This window comes from Sprattus sprattus (assembly GCF_963457725.1).
Source record: "Sprattus sprattus genome assembly, chromosome: 9".
NCBI lineage: Eukaryota > Metazoa > Chordata > Actinopteri > Clupeiformes > Clupeidae > Sprattus > Sprattus sprattus.
In genome coordinates, this window is record NC_137928.1 from 1,257,910 (window position 1) to 1,273,802 (window position 15,893).

Sequence of the window (15,893 nt, forward strand, 5' to 3'; positions counted from 1 at the left end):
ATAATGGTAGTCTGACAAACCACTGATATGATTTATAGAAACGTCCGTCACAGGAAAACGATGCTTTATGTCAATTTTATCAAATGTTGTCTCAGTTTTCATCGTTTTCCTGTGACGGACGTTTCTCTCAGCCAACTTTGGAGAATCAAACTTTCGCGAATCAAACAGGTAGACCCTAGCTGTGAGGTTGGGGTATCGCACGTACTGAAAATAGGGCCAAGTGATAACGAGGTGTGACTTTTTCCACTACCATGTTTTTGGGATGCAAATATATCACTCTTTTGAACACATAATGTTTTGGGAAGAGAAACGTTTTATTTTGCTGGGTCTAGCAAACCTGCCAGACTACTTTCGGCTTGACCAAAACTGGACGAGAACTCTGCTCACAGGACGCTGCCGGGGGTAAGTCAGCGTGATTGCATGACACTGGTGATGGGGGATGCCATACAGATTCATGTCAAAAATCCCAAACTATCCCTTAAAATGTGTAGAGTACAGAAAACATACTGATATATGAAATTAATTAATCTGTTCCGCAAAACAGCATGGGCCAACCACCCTATGGCCAATCAAGCTTTCGTCAAGGCTGAGAATGGATTGGCAGTTCTCTTGAAAGTGGTCTGAATCCAATACTGTGACAACCTGTTGTTTTCAGAACATTGATAAAACTGCTGTGGAATGTAGAGGTTCCGAATGAATGATTCTGGAATGCAAGAGCTCTTAAATTACAGACATCCTGGTTGAGTCTCCCTGAGAAGACCTAGGATGTCTACAGATTGTGTGTCTGTTTCTGTGTCTGCAGATTTTCCCCAATGACAGATACACTGATGTCTTGTCAAACTTCCCTTTACAGAAAAACTCCTGCCACACAGGGTACAGTGGAACGGCTTCTCTCCTGTGTGAGTGCTCTGGTGTGCTTTGAGATTTCCTTCTTCAGCAAAACTCTTGCCACACTGAATGCAGTGGTACGGCCTCTCTCCTGTGTGAGTGCGCTGGTGTCTTTTGAGATGTCCCTTTTGAGCAAAACTCTTGCTACACTGAGTGCATTGATAAGGCTTCTCTCCTGTGTGAACGCGCTGATGAAGACTGAGATGTCCCCCATTAGTAAAGGTCTTGCCACACTGAGTACAGTGGTACAGATTCTCTCCTGTGTGAATGCGCTGGTGTTGTTTAAGATCTCCCTTATAAATAAAACTCTTGCCACAATGAGTACAGTGGTACGGCCTCTCTCCTGTGTGAGTGCGCTGGTGTGCTTTGAGATTCCAGCCGTGAGTAAAGCTCTTGCCACACTGAGTACAGTGGTACGGCCTCTCTCCTGTGTGAACGTGTTGGTGTTGTTTGAGATGATGCTGTAAAGTAAAGCTTTTGCCACACTGAGTACACCAGTAAGGCCTCCTCCCTGTGTGAGTATATTGATGAAGCCTGTACTGAGACCTAAAGTGGAAGGTTTTGCTACACACAGAACAGGAGTAGTGTTTTGATTTATCTGTCTCTGTTCCCAAGATGGAGGGGGATGCTGGGAACTCCGGGGAGGAGGGAGATGATCCTTTTTCTGTTAAACAATAAAATGAGAAGAAACAGACACATAAACACCAACAACTTCCTTACATCAAGCTATCTGTGGAGAGCTGCTGTATGAAAACTATGCTGTAGTACTGATTCTCTTATGGGTGACGGGCTAAGTGTGTTTTTATAGGTGTGTGTGTGTGTGTGTGCAGGTGTGTGTGTGTGTGTGCGTGTGTGTGTGTGTGTGTGCAGGTGTATGTTTCTTATCTCTTACGGGTCTCTGGCTGTTCTGTATGGTTCTCTTCGTCCTTTCCTTGCTGTCCTTGTGTCCTGTAGTAGTCCACCAACACCACTGACACACTCTTTAATCGGGCCAGAGACAGGTCGTCTGTAGAGGAGCTGGATTTACCCTCCTGTCCCTACAACACATGGAGGAAGGGAGAAATAGAAGTGGTCAGTAAATAAGGTACACCTATCAAAAACTAATGCGGTCTAATAAAACAGTTATTAGCTTAAGCTTTGTTAGCATTTAGTATTTACAAAATACTAAATACTGTACTGTACCTGCATAGGTTCAATTTGAATGTTTTCCCCCCTTGGGGAGGGGGTCTGTTCTGTCCCAGGGTCAACAATGTCTGCAAAAACAGAAAAGTAGACACTTACATTTGCAGTTATTTAAACATACTGTTATCTGCTTACAGAACAGAACCCGCTAATGCTAATCACACCTAACCCAGATCATCTGACATGCTAACGCTAATCACACCTAACCCACATCATCTGACATGCTAATGCTAATCACACCTAACCCAGATCATCTGACATGCTAATGCTAATCACACCTAACCCAGATCATCTGACATGCTAATGCTAATCACACCTAACCCAGATCATCTGACATGCTAATGCTAATCACACCTAACACAGATCATCTGACATGCTAATGCTAATCACATCTAACCCACATCATCTGACATGCTAATGCTAATCACACCTAACCCAGATCATCTGACATGCTAATGCTAATCACACCTAACCCAGATCATCTGACATGCTAATGCTAATCACACCTAACCCACATCATCTGACATGCTAATGCTAATCACACCTAACCCACATCATCTGACATGCTAATGCTGATCAAACTAAAACTAAACATTATGGATTTGTAACTGGAAGTCCTGCCCTGTATTATAAAGAACTTATCTCTGACTTTTTGCCTCCACACACACACACAAAATATATGCATATACAGTCTGGAAAATAAGTATTTGAAGCCCTGCCCATTTCGCAAGTTTGGCCACTTGTAAAGAAATGTGTGATCTATAATTGTAATGGTAGGTGTATTGTAACAGTGAGAAATAGAATATCAACAAAAAAATCTAGAAAACTGCATTTTATAACATTTATGACTTTATTTGTATTTAATGCAGAAAATAAGTATTTGAACACCCAAGCAAACAGCAAGAATTCTGGCTCCCAATGACCAGTTATGTGCCCAAGAAGCACACAGATTAGTCTTCATTAGGCCAACAAGGTACACCTGATCTCAACTGGTGACGTGTATAAAAGAAACCTGTCCAAAGAATCATACTTCACACCTTCAAACTCACCACCATGGGCAAGACCAAAGAGTTGTCCAAGGACGTCAGAGATAAGATTGTAGACCTGCACAAGGCTGGAATGGGCTACAAAACCATCTGCAGGCAGCTTGGTGAGAAGCAGACAACTATTGGTGCGATTATTCGTAAATGGAAGCAACATCAAACAACTGTAAATCGCTCTAGGTCTGGGGCTCCATGCAAGATATCCCCTCGTGAGGTATCGTGATCATCCGAAAGGTGCAGAATAACCCCAGAACTACACAGGGGGAGCTTGTGAATGATCTCAAGGCAGCTGGGACCACAGTCACCCAGGAAACCATTGGCAACATACTAAGCTGTAATGGTTTGAAGTACTGCAGCACTCGAAAGATCCCCCTGCTCAAGGAAGCACATGTACAGGGCCCTCTGAAGTATGCCAAAGAACACTTGAATAATTCTAAGGAGGATTGGGAGACAGGATGTGGTCAGATGAGACCAAAATCAAGCTCTTTGGTATCAACTCGACATGGATGGGGCCATGTAACGTGGAATATTGGGCTTGAACCTCATTCCCTCCCATTGAAAAAGCAACCTTAAGGATTTTGAGAGGATCTGCAAAAAGGAGTGGACCAAAATCCCTCCTGAGATGTGTGTTAACCTGGTGACCAACTACAAGAAACGTCTGACGTCTATGCTTGCCAGCAAGGGTTATTCCACCAAGTAATAAGTCATGCTTTGCTAGGGGTTCAAATCATTATTTTCTGCATCAAATGCAAATAAAGTCATAAAGGCTATAAAATGCAGTTTGTTGCTATTCTGTTTCTCATTATTAGAATACACCTACCATTACAATTATAGATCACACATTTCTTTGTAAGTGGCCAAACTTGCGAAATCGGCAGGGGTTCAAATACTTATTTTCCCCACTGTAGTTTGTGTGTGTGTGTGTATGTCTGTTTGAATGTGTGTGTGAGTATGAGTGTGTGAGTGTGAGTGTGAGTGTGAGTGCGTGTGCATGTGCGTGTGTGTGTAACTCTTTCCGCCCCTCACCAGGCTGACTGTACTCATATCCATCATCTGCATCTTCTTCTTTAATCACAGAAACTGGAGAATCGGCTGAGACCAGCGTGTGAGACGAGAGGAGCGGACTCTCAGCACTGGATGAGACAGGCGGACTATGATGAGAAGATAAGACCAGAGGACTCTGGGCTTCAGACGAGACCATCAGACTCTGGGCTTCAGACGAGACCATCAGACTCTGGGCTTCAGACAAGACCAGCAGACTCTGGGCTTCAGACGAGACCAGCAGACTCTGGGCTTCAGACGAGACCATCAGACTCTGGGCTTCAGACAAGACCAGTGGTTCTGACCAGACCAGAGACTCCTGGGTTGTTGTCAGCTGGTCTGATTGGAGAGGTGAGATTCTACTCTTCATTTGCTGAAAAACACATATGAGACGTTGGAATGTGTGTGTGTGTGTGTGAGTGTGTGTGTGTGTGTGTGTGTGTGTGTGTGTGTGTGTGTGTGTGTGTGTGTGTGTGTAACATAGGAAAAAGGAAAGGAATAGGAAAACTTCAAAAACTTACAATTTTAAACCTGTTCCCTTCTTTAAAGTCTCCATAAAATGTTTTATTGTTTGAGCAAAAACCAGAGAACTATTTGGAGAATTCCAGAAATCAATGGGTACTATAATTATAACAAGAATAGGCTGTGAATATGAATAAAAATAAGAGGGAATTTGCTCATATATCTCTTGCTGCATGAGGCCTTATTTATTTATGTGTGTGTGTGTGTGTGTGTTTGTGTGTGTGTGTGTGTGTACACCTCAACCTTGAACTGGCTTTCCCCATCCTGCACCGACTCATTCACATCCTGAATTGTCCTATATGGATCAGAGATCGCAGGGGTCAGAGTTCAAAAGTCAAATGTGCTAGGATGATAGTCAAAGTTCATCGTCAAGAACAGTCGAACTAGTGCTCCATTAAGCAAAATATCATCCCCAATATAAATATTACCAAAATATAATCCCTGATATAAATATTACCAAAATATAATCCCTGATATAAATATTACCTAAATATAATCCCTGATATAAATATAACCAAAGGGATTAAAGAAGAAGAATACTGAGGGAAAAGGTATTATAACGTATACATATGGGTGTGTGTGTGTTTGAATAACTATGATGGATGTGCATGTATGTGTGTGTATGTGTACCTACCTACACCCACTCTAAAGACTGTGTGAGTGTGTGTTTTTAAGTGTGTGTGTGTGCGCGTGTCTGTGTCTGTGTGTACCTATGATTGCTCTGCTGTCTTTCCAGCTGTTGATGCAGGTCCCTTGGTTCATTCTTCAGGAAAGCCACAGTCTGTATAAACACACACACGTTAACTACACATTCATACACAAACACACACATAAAATCCCACGCTCATTAACCACACCCACCCACACACACCTTTTTAGCTTGTGTCAGTGAGTTGCCTTTTTCCTATGTTACACACACACACACACACACACACACACACACACACACACACACACACACACACACACACACACACACACACACACACACACACACACACACACACACACACACACACACACACACACACACACACACACACACACACACACACACACACACACACACACCTGGGTGGCTTGTGACAGTGAGTTGTCTTTTTCCTCCAGGTGTTTCTGTAGTTCATCGATTTTCAACTTCAGCTGTCGGTTTGACTCCGCCTGCTCCGCCAGAATCCGCCCTGTCTCCACCTCCCTCTCTTCTAGTCGACGAATCAACACGCAGAGCTCCTGGTTCCTTCCTGCTTCATGCTGACAAACACACACAAATCAAATACACACACACAAGCATGTTAACATAGACAAACGCACCAAACTTATGAACCTTCACACACACACACACACACACACACACACACACACACACACACGCACTCACGCATGTTAACATAGACAAACGCACCAAACTTATGAACCTTTTCACACACACACACACTCACACACACACACACCAACATGTTAACATAGACATACGCATCAAACTTGTGAATCTTCACACACACACAAGCATGTTATCATAGACAAACACATCAAACTTATGAACCTTTTCACACACACACACACACAAACACAAGCATGTTAACATAGACATACGCACCAAACTTGTGAATCTTCACACACACACACACACACACACACATCAAGATACAATATCTTAAATGTTCTACGTGTGTGTGTGTGTGTGTGTGTGTGTGTGTATTACCTGTAATGCTTGTGTGATGAATTGAGTGGCCTTCTCCAGGTCGATGCAGGCTTGCATGTGACTCATCATGTCTATATGCAGAGTAATTTCATCTTTCTACACACACATAAAAACAGAGATCAACACACACACACACACACAAACACACACATAAAAACACACATCAACACGCACACACACACTTTAAGTGCTGTTCAGATCCTGATGAAAATCAACCAAAAAGACAGACGTTCACAAACTGAAAAGATGAGATTCAAGGAGATTCAATCATCTATGCCCACGGAGGGAGGAGTTAGCTTCACAGAGTTTGATCTGATTGTCTGTGACTCGACAATAGGTCAGAGAAGTGTAACATTTACAAATTACATCAGACAGCTCTTCAAAAGCAACGTTAACAAATGGCAAATCTGCTAACTGAATTGTTATCGGTCAACAAGAGATCCTTTCGTCAATACCGGGCTCATTACTATTAAACAATGAAACTGAGGTGGAATAAGGCTCAAATCAATACAATTTAAAAGACAACCTCTCTAACTAAATGAGAAAACACATGCATTCTTCAAAAGGGAGAAGGCGAATCTACTCACAGTACTATCAAACTAAGAAAACGCTTCATCATAAAATCCGAACAAAACGCTAACGCTAATTTACCTTTTCTCCCTCTGACTCCAACAGCAGCGTGCTTCGGGCAGCGGGTGTTTTGCGGGGTAAACGTTTGTCATATGTCAGTTTCTGCATTATGTCATGTAGCCTACGAGTTTAACATACTAATTTCGCAATCACATTAAATACCGCGCCTCTTCAGCTTTTTCTGTTCGGACAAAAGCACACTCAACACATCTTTCCCTGCTGAGGACCTTGAGAGCTACCATCAGCAATCATCTGGTATGACCAAGTTTTCGATATCCAAGTAGTTCGTAAGCTGCAGACTGAAGGAAACGATGATTGAGGCGGTTAGTATTCTAAAATATTTGCTGAAGATATGAAGATTTGTTTTGCTGCTGTTCTCAGGAGAGCACCGATTCTTCTTCAGCGATTAAAGCTTTTGACGGATTGAGTCAAGGCGAGTCCTACCGCCCTCTAGCGGGCCGGATGGGAATGAAGACAATGAAAGTTTTTTGAAGTTTGAACATTTTTCCATTTGTCTATGAAAGCAACCCATAGTTTAACATTTTTCAACATGGCTGTTCAATCAATCTGTTACCTTTAGGTAACACGCATGACTAGGTATTGTTTAACGTAATTATCATTATTTTGAGCTCTCACTGCAACATAAAAACTAATTTGTGAATTGATTACAATGTTTATACCCACACACAGAAACACGAAGTCTCAATAATCAAATACATTACAATCAAAATGCAGAATTGGTGTTTTAAAACTCCTGCATTTAAGATAAAATTGCATTTCCCACACCAGTGCATTCAAATGAAATATGTAAGTTATCTGTTCTGTCAGACTTGAGACTTAAAGAGGGTTTGTGCTGTGGTTCAACAAGGTGTTCAAACACAAAGAACTTGACATTGGCTGTGGTTCGTTAGGAGAGAGGTTTTTGGATATAATAACAGGTTGCTTGGCTGTTTGAGGTAAGATCACTTCACAGATGACCCTTTGATGAAGTCCCACGGGCAGGCACGTGAACAGATAGACCCCTAGTGGTGCTCAAGCACCTGCCTTTTTGCCCTCGATGAGAAAAGTGCTCCTTCTGGCGGATCCAATTTTATCCATATTTAAGAATAAAAATTACTCTCTCTGTCATCAATTCCCCCCAAATGTGTTTTGATATCTGACGGGGCATTTATTTGAGTTCTTGTGAGAATTTCGCCCGACATGCTCGGCGGCGCTCACAAGCCCCACCACACCCCTCCTCCTCCTCCCCCTCCCTCCTCTTAGGGCTCATGCAGTGCTGAGCGCCAGGTGGCTTCAGCCTTCTTCTTCTCTGACCCGCAGCATCAGACAAACAGGAAATGACAGTGTTTGTGCAATCCCCCGACGTTGTTTGGTGATACATTAACCACAACATTGGCGCCGCTGAAAACATTACGCCGCAACTGGTCCGACATTTCCTAAAAAATAAACACACAAAGCTCACGAAATCCGTGATTTCAAAGCCTTGTCCAGCTGTTTTCTGACGTGTTTCATGTTTACAGACAGACAGGCAGGCAGGCAGAGAATTTAAAGGCAGTTTTACGGTTCTACAAATTAGACAAAGTTCACTAGTTTTGTTTAATTTAAAATCATAATTATTAAAATGAAAGGTAGGTCTTGAGTTGAGCTACATGCCAGTCTGGTGAGGTATGTTGTGGTATAAAAAAAAAATTGTGTGGACTGTCTTGTCAGCATTACAGAGATTATGTAAGTCACTCTTGATTTATCTCATTTACAAAATTTGCAGCATAATGCCAAGAAAGGACAGACTCCAAAAGCAGAAGGACAGGGAACTGCAGCAAGCAGCTCAGGGTAGCAGCTCTCTTTTATCTTGGATCAGGCCATCAACTAGTAAAACAAATGAGGGAGAATCAGTAACCCTACCTGGTTCAGAGGAGCCCATCACAGATGATACAAAATAAATATATAAATTGAGAATATCCTACTGTGTTTTTAATTTATTTATTATTATTATTTTTAATTTCATTAATCTCTCATCAGAGAAGGCTCACATAATCTACTCTCTCTCGCTCTTTGCATGTTTGCTGTGCCGAGTCTGTGAGTTGAAGAGCGTGTGAGATGCGGTAGGCTTCTTTCCCTGGTTGAGTAGCGGGCGTGGTAGGGATAGCTTGACAGTCTTGAGCAAGATGTCTCAAAAGAGGACTCAGGAGATGTAGATGTTAGAAAACATGAGGTTTTTATTATAATGTTGCAACATGGTGAAATAAATGGGCATCAAAGCCACCAGACAAATACTCAAGTCGACTATACCTAAAAAGGACCACATTATCTAGTTCAGACATGAGCGCTCGAAAGGCTTACTCATTATTAACACGATAACTCTCCTGAAACAAAGAAAAAGGCAGGTTTAAGTAGCCTTGACACTTGCCTGCGATTGGCTCATGCCAATTATAGATTGCAGGTGTGACATAGGCAGGCATGAATACCTGTGGCTCAAAGCAGCCCTATTTAAACCCTTGGCTCACAGCAGCCACAAAACAGTCCCATAGAGCTGGGAGAACAGACCACGCCATGGTAGTAAAACAGTGGCTTGGTGACGGCATAACCAACACATAATCAATCAGCCTAAATATAATTATAAATACATTGGGTTACCAGGAAGTTTATACAGCATTTAAAAACTCTCGCGCTTAATCGCGCCATGTTCACTAAACAGACAAACTCACGTACATAAAACATGGAACACACACAAACCACCTGCGCCCTGTCCACTGAAGGCAGCAGCACACACACACACACACACACACACACACACACACACACACACACACACACCCACCCACCCACACCACCTGCACCCTATCCACTGAAGGCAGCAGCACACACACACACACACACACACACACACACACACCCCCAAACCACCTGCACCCTGTCCACTGAAGGCAGCAGTCTACATGCTGCAGTGGCGGGTCACACAGGTGCCCCGTCACACACACACAGACACACACATACACACTCTCACAGACACAGACACAGACACATACACACACATACAAACACACACACTCTCACAGACACATACACACAGAGACACACTCTCACAGACAGACACACAGAGACACACTCTCACAGACACATACACACAGAAACACACTCTCACAGACAGACACACAGAGACACACTCTCACAGACACATACACACAGACAGACACACACAAAGTATCTTCTTCTTATTCCCTCCACTCGTAGTCAGCAATGTTGGTGATCAGCGTGAGGACCTTTGGACTGACAGCATGTTTTGTGGTGGCTTTCCGCTCCACTTTTGAGCCCTTGTCCGGGTTGATCTTGAAGAGGCACCTGTCAATACAAAAATAAAAAACGGCTTTAGTATCTGTGGACTTTACTTTCGCTTGTGAGAGAGTGTTTGGACATCCAGGGAACTGTGGAACAGTGATGTAATGAACAGATTAACATGAGTGCTGTGTGTGTGTGTGTGTGTGTATGTGTATGAATGTTTGAAGGTGGTCCGAGGGGCCGTTTGGCGCTTCCCTCAGTCTGCCCCAGGGCAGCTGTGGCTACAAACGTAGCTTACCACCACTGGTGAGAATGTGTGTGAGTGTGTGTGTGTGTGTGTGTGAATGAATAATGGTTTCTGTAAAGCTCTGTGGGTGCCTCGAAAAGTGCAATATTTGAGTTTTTCAAGTGGGCCTTAAGTTGCCAAAGTTTGGGAACCCTGTACTAATCATTTCAGCACTTGCAGTAGCAGTGAAATGTAAAAAAAAAAAAAAAGCAGTGGTCAGTAAGAGTATGGACAATATGTATCTTATTTTGAAATATTATATTGACTTGTGCTGTCTTACCTCTGTAAGAACTCCAAAGTTGATGCTTGGGCTGCTGGGTAAGAAATGTTCATACAGTAGTACAACCCAAACATCAGCGTAAGAGCATCACTGAAGACTCTGATATGGCCATTCACAATGGTCTGGTCCACAGACAGCATGAACGTCTCCGCTGCCAACGTCGAGTTTCCTGTGGTGTACAAGGACAAGAGAAGAGGGGACATTTCTTGTGACAAAACTGAGCCAAAACACCGTAACTCCAACAACAACTAAATGGAATGATGTTACAACTGAGTCCAGTACAACAATAACAATCAAAGTAATATTAGTGTAGGAGCCATTTTTATTTTAAGTTAGTTAGGATCTTTTATTTTGAAAGGTCTTTTATTTTGGCAGTCGAGAGAAGGCCTTGAGCTTTAAGATGGCCGACACTCACCTCTGACCTCAGAACTTAGAATAGTTTTTTGTTTTTAATATATTGTTGTGGAGAAAGAAGAATATTCATACCACACATAACGATACATGGTGTAGTTGGAAGTCCAGCACAGTCCACTCCAGAGGGCGGGGTTGTTGGATCCACTCTGTAGAACATCTGTCCTTCCTCTTCATTGAAGTACTTAAGGAGCAGCGGAAGAAGCACTGCCACATTCACATCGGCAGCCATTTTGCCTGATGTTTCCATTTCCCTGAAGATGGTCTCCATCTTCCCTGTCTTGTCTCCAGATTTAAGGAATGAAATAACTCTGGCACATTTATTAGCTATGTGTTTGTCTTCCATGTCCACACCCGTGAGCTCTTTGAAGTGAGTCTTCATGCCGGTTGTCTCGAACAGATATGGCCATTCCTTCGTCAAGTCCGAAGTCTCAGTCCCACTAATAATGTCTTTTCTCTGAGTGAAGAAAGTGGCTCTCATCATATTCTCAATGGCTTTGCCGTCACAGCATCTTTCTCTCCACATCTTCTTTAACTCTTCTTGTACGTGTTTCTGAGATTCAGGGGTTTCGTCAGCGGGCATCCGTGTGAGTTGCCAGTTTATGCACCCGTAAGTGTCTAGTCGTCTTTTCAGAGTCGGGGTATCGTCTCCTTCACTGCTGTTAATTACTTTTCTCTTTAAGAAAAGTGAAGTGTTCCCTCGTTTCAAGTTATCCACTCTGCTGACCATCTGTTTGGTGAGCGAGTCATACCCACTGCCTACAACTTCACCTTCAATGACATCAGTAAATGCCACAGGGTAGGCCTTTGTCATCATCCTTGCTATCTCACTGATATGTTTCTTCCCAGGTCTTGGGCACTTGGTGAAGATTTCACCGACAACGAGCCGAATGATTCCAAGTCTCTCACATTTTGTTGGCCGCTTTCTTGTTTCAAGCTTTCTGAAGATCTCAGCTGGAATTTTCTGCCAAGGAATTTGAAAATGAAAATGCCAGCTGTTGTCAGACAGTGGACGAGGTGTGGTATCCATACTTGAACTACTTGTTGACCAAGGTGAACTTGCAGTTTCTGAGCTGTAAGCACCTGAAGAGAACACAGAGAACATTAGATCAAGTAAAAATGATGATGATTGCAAACTCTCCTTTTAGCCTACCCCTTTGTAAGCAGTTAAACTGTATACAAAATAACTTTCTTCTATTCCCTTCAGTATGTGAGACTTTAATTCTATTCGAGTCACAGTAATTTGTTCAATCTCACTAGCTGATTAACATCTGTGGCTGATATTCAAGTTACCCATGTCAATGAATGCGTTGCAGTATTTGGTTTGCCAACCTACAGAGTAAGTTTATAACGTTACATATGTATCCTAGATAACTAAATCGGTATGATTTAAATATGTCTAGCTGAAATAGAAGTTGGGTTTTCATGGAACCGTTTTCCTCTTTCGGGACGTTGGTTCCGGCTGAAACTATATAGAAATGACTTGGGTCATTTTTCCTCTTTTTTTGGACGTGTTCGGGCCGGGACTTAATGCTAGTGAGACATGATTGCAATCAGATTAGTTGGCTTGAAAACCGACTTACTGTTAAAGCTATCCAATTTTCCACATATATAATGTAACCTGCATAATTTTAACTCAGACATCATTAATGTCTTTCGACAAATAGTCAGTGGATAGCATTGTTATCCCAGCATGGAGTTAGTAGTCCTTTTTAAAGTGACAAAAATTGTTGCAATAAATAGGTCATACTAGTATCAATTTAACTAGCTGTGGAGCAATTATGCTGCCCCATCTAGTGGCCAAACTTTTTTTTGTGCAAGGGGTGGTGTTAGTTATCGTCCATGTATCGTTATCGAGGTGAACTGCTCAATATATCATGATATTGATTTTAGGCCATATCGCCCAGCCCTACTACTAAGGGTAGCACAGAAAATACACAACAGACTGACTATACATGGGAACTAAATGAACAACATCTTCTTGTTGGGGGAACTATTGCTACTACTGGATACAAACGTCATTTCTTTCTGTACATTGTAATAAAATATCCTGTGTTCATCCCTGATTAGTTGTGTGTCATTTGCTACCAAATCAGAATCTAGACCAGATAGACCCAACTGATGATACTGATTTAGAAGCTCAATTAAATGCTGGTGAATGTACTATACCACAGTAAGTTGCAGGTAGATTATATTATTATCTATTATCTAACCCAAAAGAGTGATTCTGTGCAACAGATGCATATACTCACCAGAAAGGAGCATCTCGAAAGACTGTGTTCCTGGACTTGTACTGGTACTGGCTCTGCTGAACTGTTGGTTGCTCTGGTTGCTTTGAGGACAGTCCAAGACATCTTGTTGGCCTTAAGAGAGGACATATAGTAGTAATATTTAACCACACAGACATCACATAGCACAATCTGGGTATATTAATACCTAACAAAATTATATACTCAGTAGCCAACTGATATATTTCAAACTGTTCCTTTCTCAATATAATGCAGTACAGTAGACCACCACTAACACCCACTATGAAATCGATGATGAACAAGGTATAGTGCATAGTCATCACCTTTTTGAAAACATCAACAAAAATGTAGAGAAGATTCTTTGAAGTATAATTCATAGTAGAACTGCTGTATAGGACTGCATTCATTTGAACAGGTGGACCTAATAAGTATATTTTTGACTATGCACATTTTTCTAATGTTAAAGTTTATTATGTACAAACTGAAACGCATACTTGTCTTTTTGAGCAGCGCCAGAAGTTTCCTGGCTTGAACTGGTCTCAGGACAGTCAGGAGGTCACTCTCCTGCAGGAAGCTCAGGTCCCTCAGGTCCTCCACTCCTAAACCCTGCAGATGCTCCAGCAGGGGCTCAGGGTCTCTCAGTTTAGGAAGACTGGATTTGATGAAAGACAGAAGCTGCCGGAAGCTCTCTGCATCCATCACTAGGAGGAATAGAAGGGTCTCTCAGTTTAGGAAGACTTGATTTGATGAAAGACAGAAGCTGCCGGAAGCTCTCTGCATCTATGACTAGGAGGAATAGAAGGGATGAAAAATACTGTTCTTCAAGCATTACTGTCAGATTTGAATCTCTCTAACCCTAGATTACTCTGAGTCAACAATGCTATGCTTACGTGAAATTACCCTTGTCCCACAAAGCTTGTACCCAGGCAAAGGATAATAATCTAGTTTCTGCTCAGGCTTCCAACATGTCATGCTCTGCCTTGCTTGTTTCACTTCATCCAATGCAAATGCTGGCGTACAGGACACGTCATGAGGTGTAACAATGAAGCACACATGCTGGTCCTGCGACACAAGCATGAGCTCCATCTGTCCCAATCCAAGTGCCTCGCCTTGGTTTAGACACAGAAAGAGTCCCTTTTTGTACTCTCTTTACAAAAGACAGTTGCCTTGAGAAATGTTTCCATAAATATTCAGTCCATTTGTTGCCTCCAGTTCTCCAAGATCCGTTATCAATTGAGAGAACACTTTCTCGTGGCCAAAATATTTGAAATCAGCTCCTCGGCACAAAAGCAAATGCTGCAAGTTGTCAACAGTGGATCGATGAAAAGATTCAAAATCTGCTAGAGTGAAGTAGACTCCAAGCATCTTATATTTGTTCTTTGCCGAGCCGAGGCGATTAACCACCTCAATAGCATCTTGATAAAGTATCACTTTAATGTGAGACCTGACTCAGCGAAAAGAGGATTGGATTTAAATACCGATCCATCACACACACACACACACACATCATTTACAATATGAGGTGTACTTTCATTCTCAGATGTAGAACCCTGTTCCAGTACCATCAGTATGTTTTAGCAGAGTTGTCAATGTATGCTTTATGGGAACATACTAAGCATATTGCTTCCTTTCTATTTTCATCCAACCCCCAAAACATGGGTTGTGGATGAATTCTCCTCAAAATACTGTTTTCTGTAGTACTTTATGGAACGGGAAGAGCTGCAGGATCCATGAATATCTACATCATCTAGGGTCTTCAAAACATCTCTAATTTCAGTCTCAGATAGTTTTTTGTTTAAAGAGATGCTTTCAGTTTCGTGTACCGCAGACACATTCCATTAAGAGTATTCATTTCTTCTACAATCTAGTGAACTGTAGAGGAAGGGATCAGTTGTTTGGCCTGTAGTTTCATGTAAAACACGCACACGTCTCATGTACAAACTTTTCATTGGTGCAAGGTCTGGGACATCTGCCTCAGGCTCATCATCAGCTGACCCTTCATCTGCCTGGCTTTCAGCATATAGTTTGTGTGTGTGTGTGTGTGTGTGTGTGTGTGTGTGTGTGTGTGTGTGTGTGTGTGTGTGTGTGTGTGGGTCTGTGTGTATGTCTGTCTGTGTGTGTGTGTGTGTGTGTGTGTGTGTGTGTATGTCTGTATGTCTGTGTGTGTGTGTGTGTGTGTGTGTGTATGCCTGTGTATGTCTGTATGTCTGTGTGTGTGTGTGTGTGTGTGTGTGTCTGTGGGAGTGTGAGTGTGTGTGTTTGTAACTCTTTCCGCCCCTCACCAGGCTGACTGTACTCATATCCATCATCTGCATCTTCTTCTTTAATCACAGAAACTGGAGAATCGGCTGAGACCAGCGTAGGAGACGAGAGCAGCGGACTT

The 15,893-nt window shown here is 42.4% G+C and overlaps 2 protein-coding genes across 3 annotated transcripts in view; both read right to left on the reverse strand.

The window, feature by feature from the left end:
• Positions 1-319: 319 nt before the first annotated feature.
• On the reverse strand, positions 320-7,380 carry LOC308369800 (uncharacterized protein). Of its 2 annotated transcripts, none has more exons than XM_080844337.1 (9): positions 7,030-7,380; positions 6,379-6,474; positions 5,748-5,927; positions 5,387-5,457; positions 4,914-4,971; positions 4,140-4,527; positions 2,071-2,141; positions 1,781-1,919; positions 320-1,552 (listed from the first exon to the last, which is right to left on the reverse strand). In XM_080844337.1, exons 1-9 carry the CDS (start codon positions 7,114-7,116, stop codon positions 726-728), a joined length of 1,917 nt encoding a protein of 638 aa, XP_080700463.1. In that variant the 5' UTR covers positions 7,117-7,380; the 3' UTR covers positions 320-725. The 2 variants fall into 2 exon arrangements, with proteins under 2 accessions (XP_080700463.1, XP_080700462.1); XM_080844336.1 differs by having other exon boundaries at positions 1,781-1,925.
• Positions 7,381-9,861: 2,481 nt separating this feature from the next.
• LOC308370071 (uncharacterized protein) overlaps positions 9,862-15,893 on the reverse strand; it is a 9,212-nt gene continuing 3,180 nt past the window's right edge. Inside the window, exons 6-11 of the mRNA XM_080844634.1 lie at positions 15,793-15,893; positions 14,005-14,211; positions 13,514-13,624; positions 11,337-12,344; positions 10,851-11,019; positions 9,862-10,347 (exon numbers count right to left, since the gene is read on the reverse strand). The exon at positions 15,793-15,893 is cut by the window's right edge and continues 206 nt beyond it. Coding sequence (XP_080700760.1) covers positions 10,221-10,347; positions 10,851-11,019; positions 11,337-12,344; positions 13,514-13,624; positions 14,005-14,211; positions 15,793-15,893 — 1,723 coding nt within the window. The 3' untranslated portion in view covers positions 9,862-10,220. The remainder of the gene's footprint in view (positions 10,348-10,850; positions 11,020-11,336; positions 12,345-13,513; positions 13,625-14,004; positions 14,212-15,792) is intronic.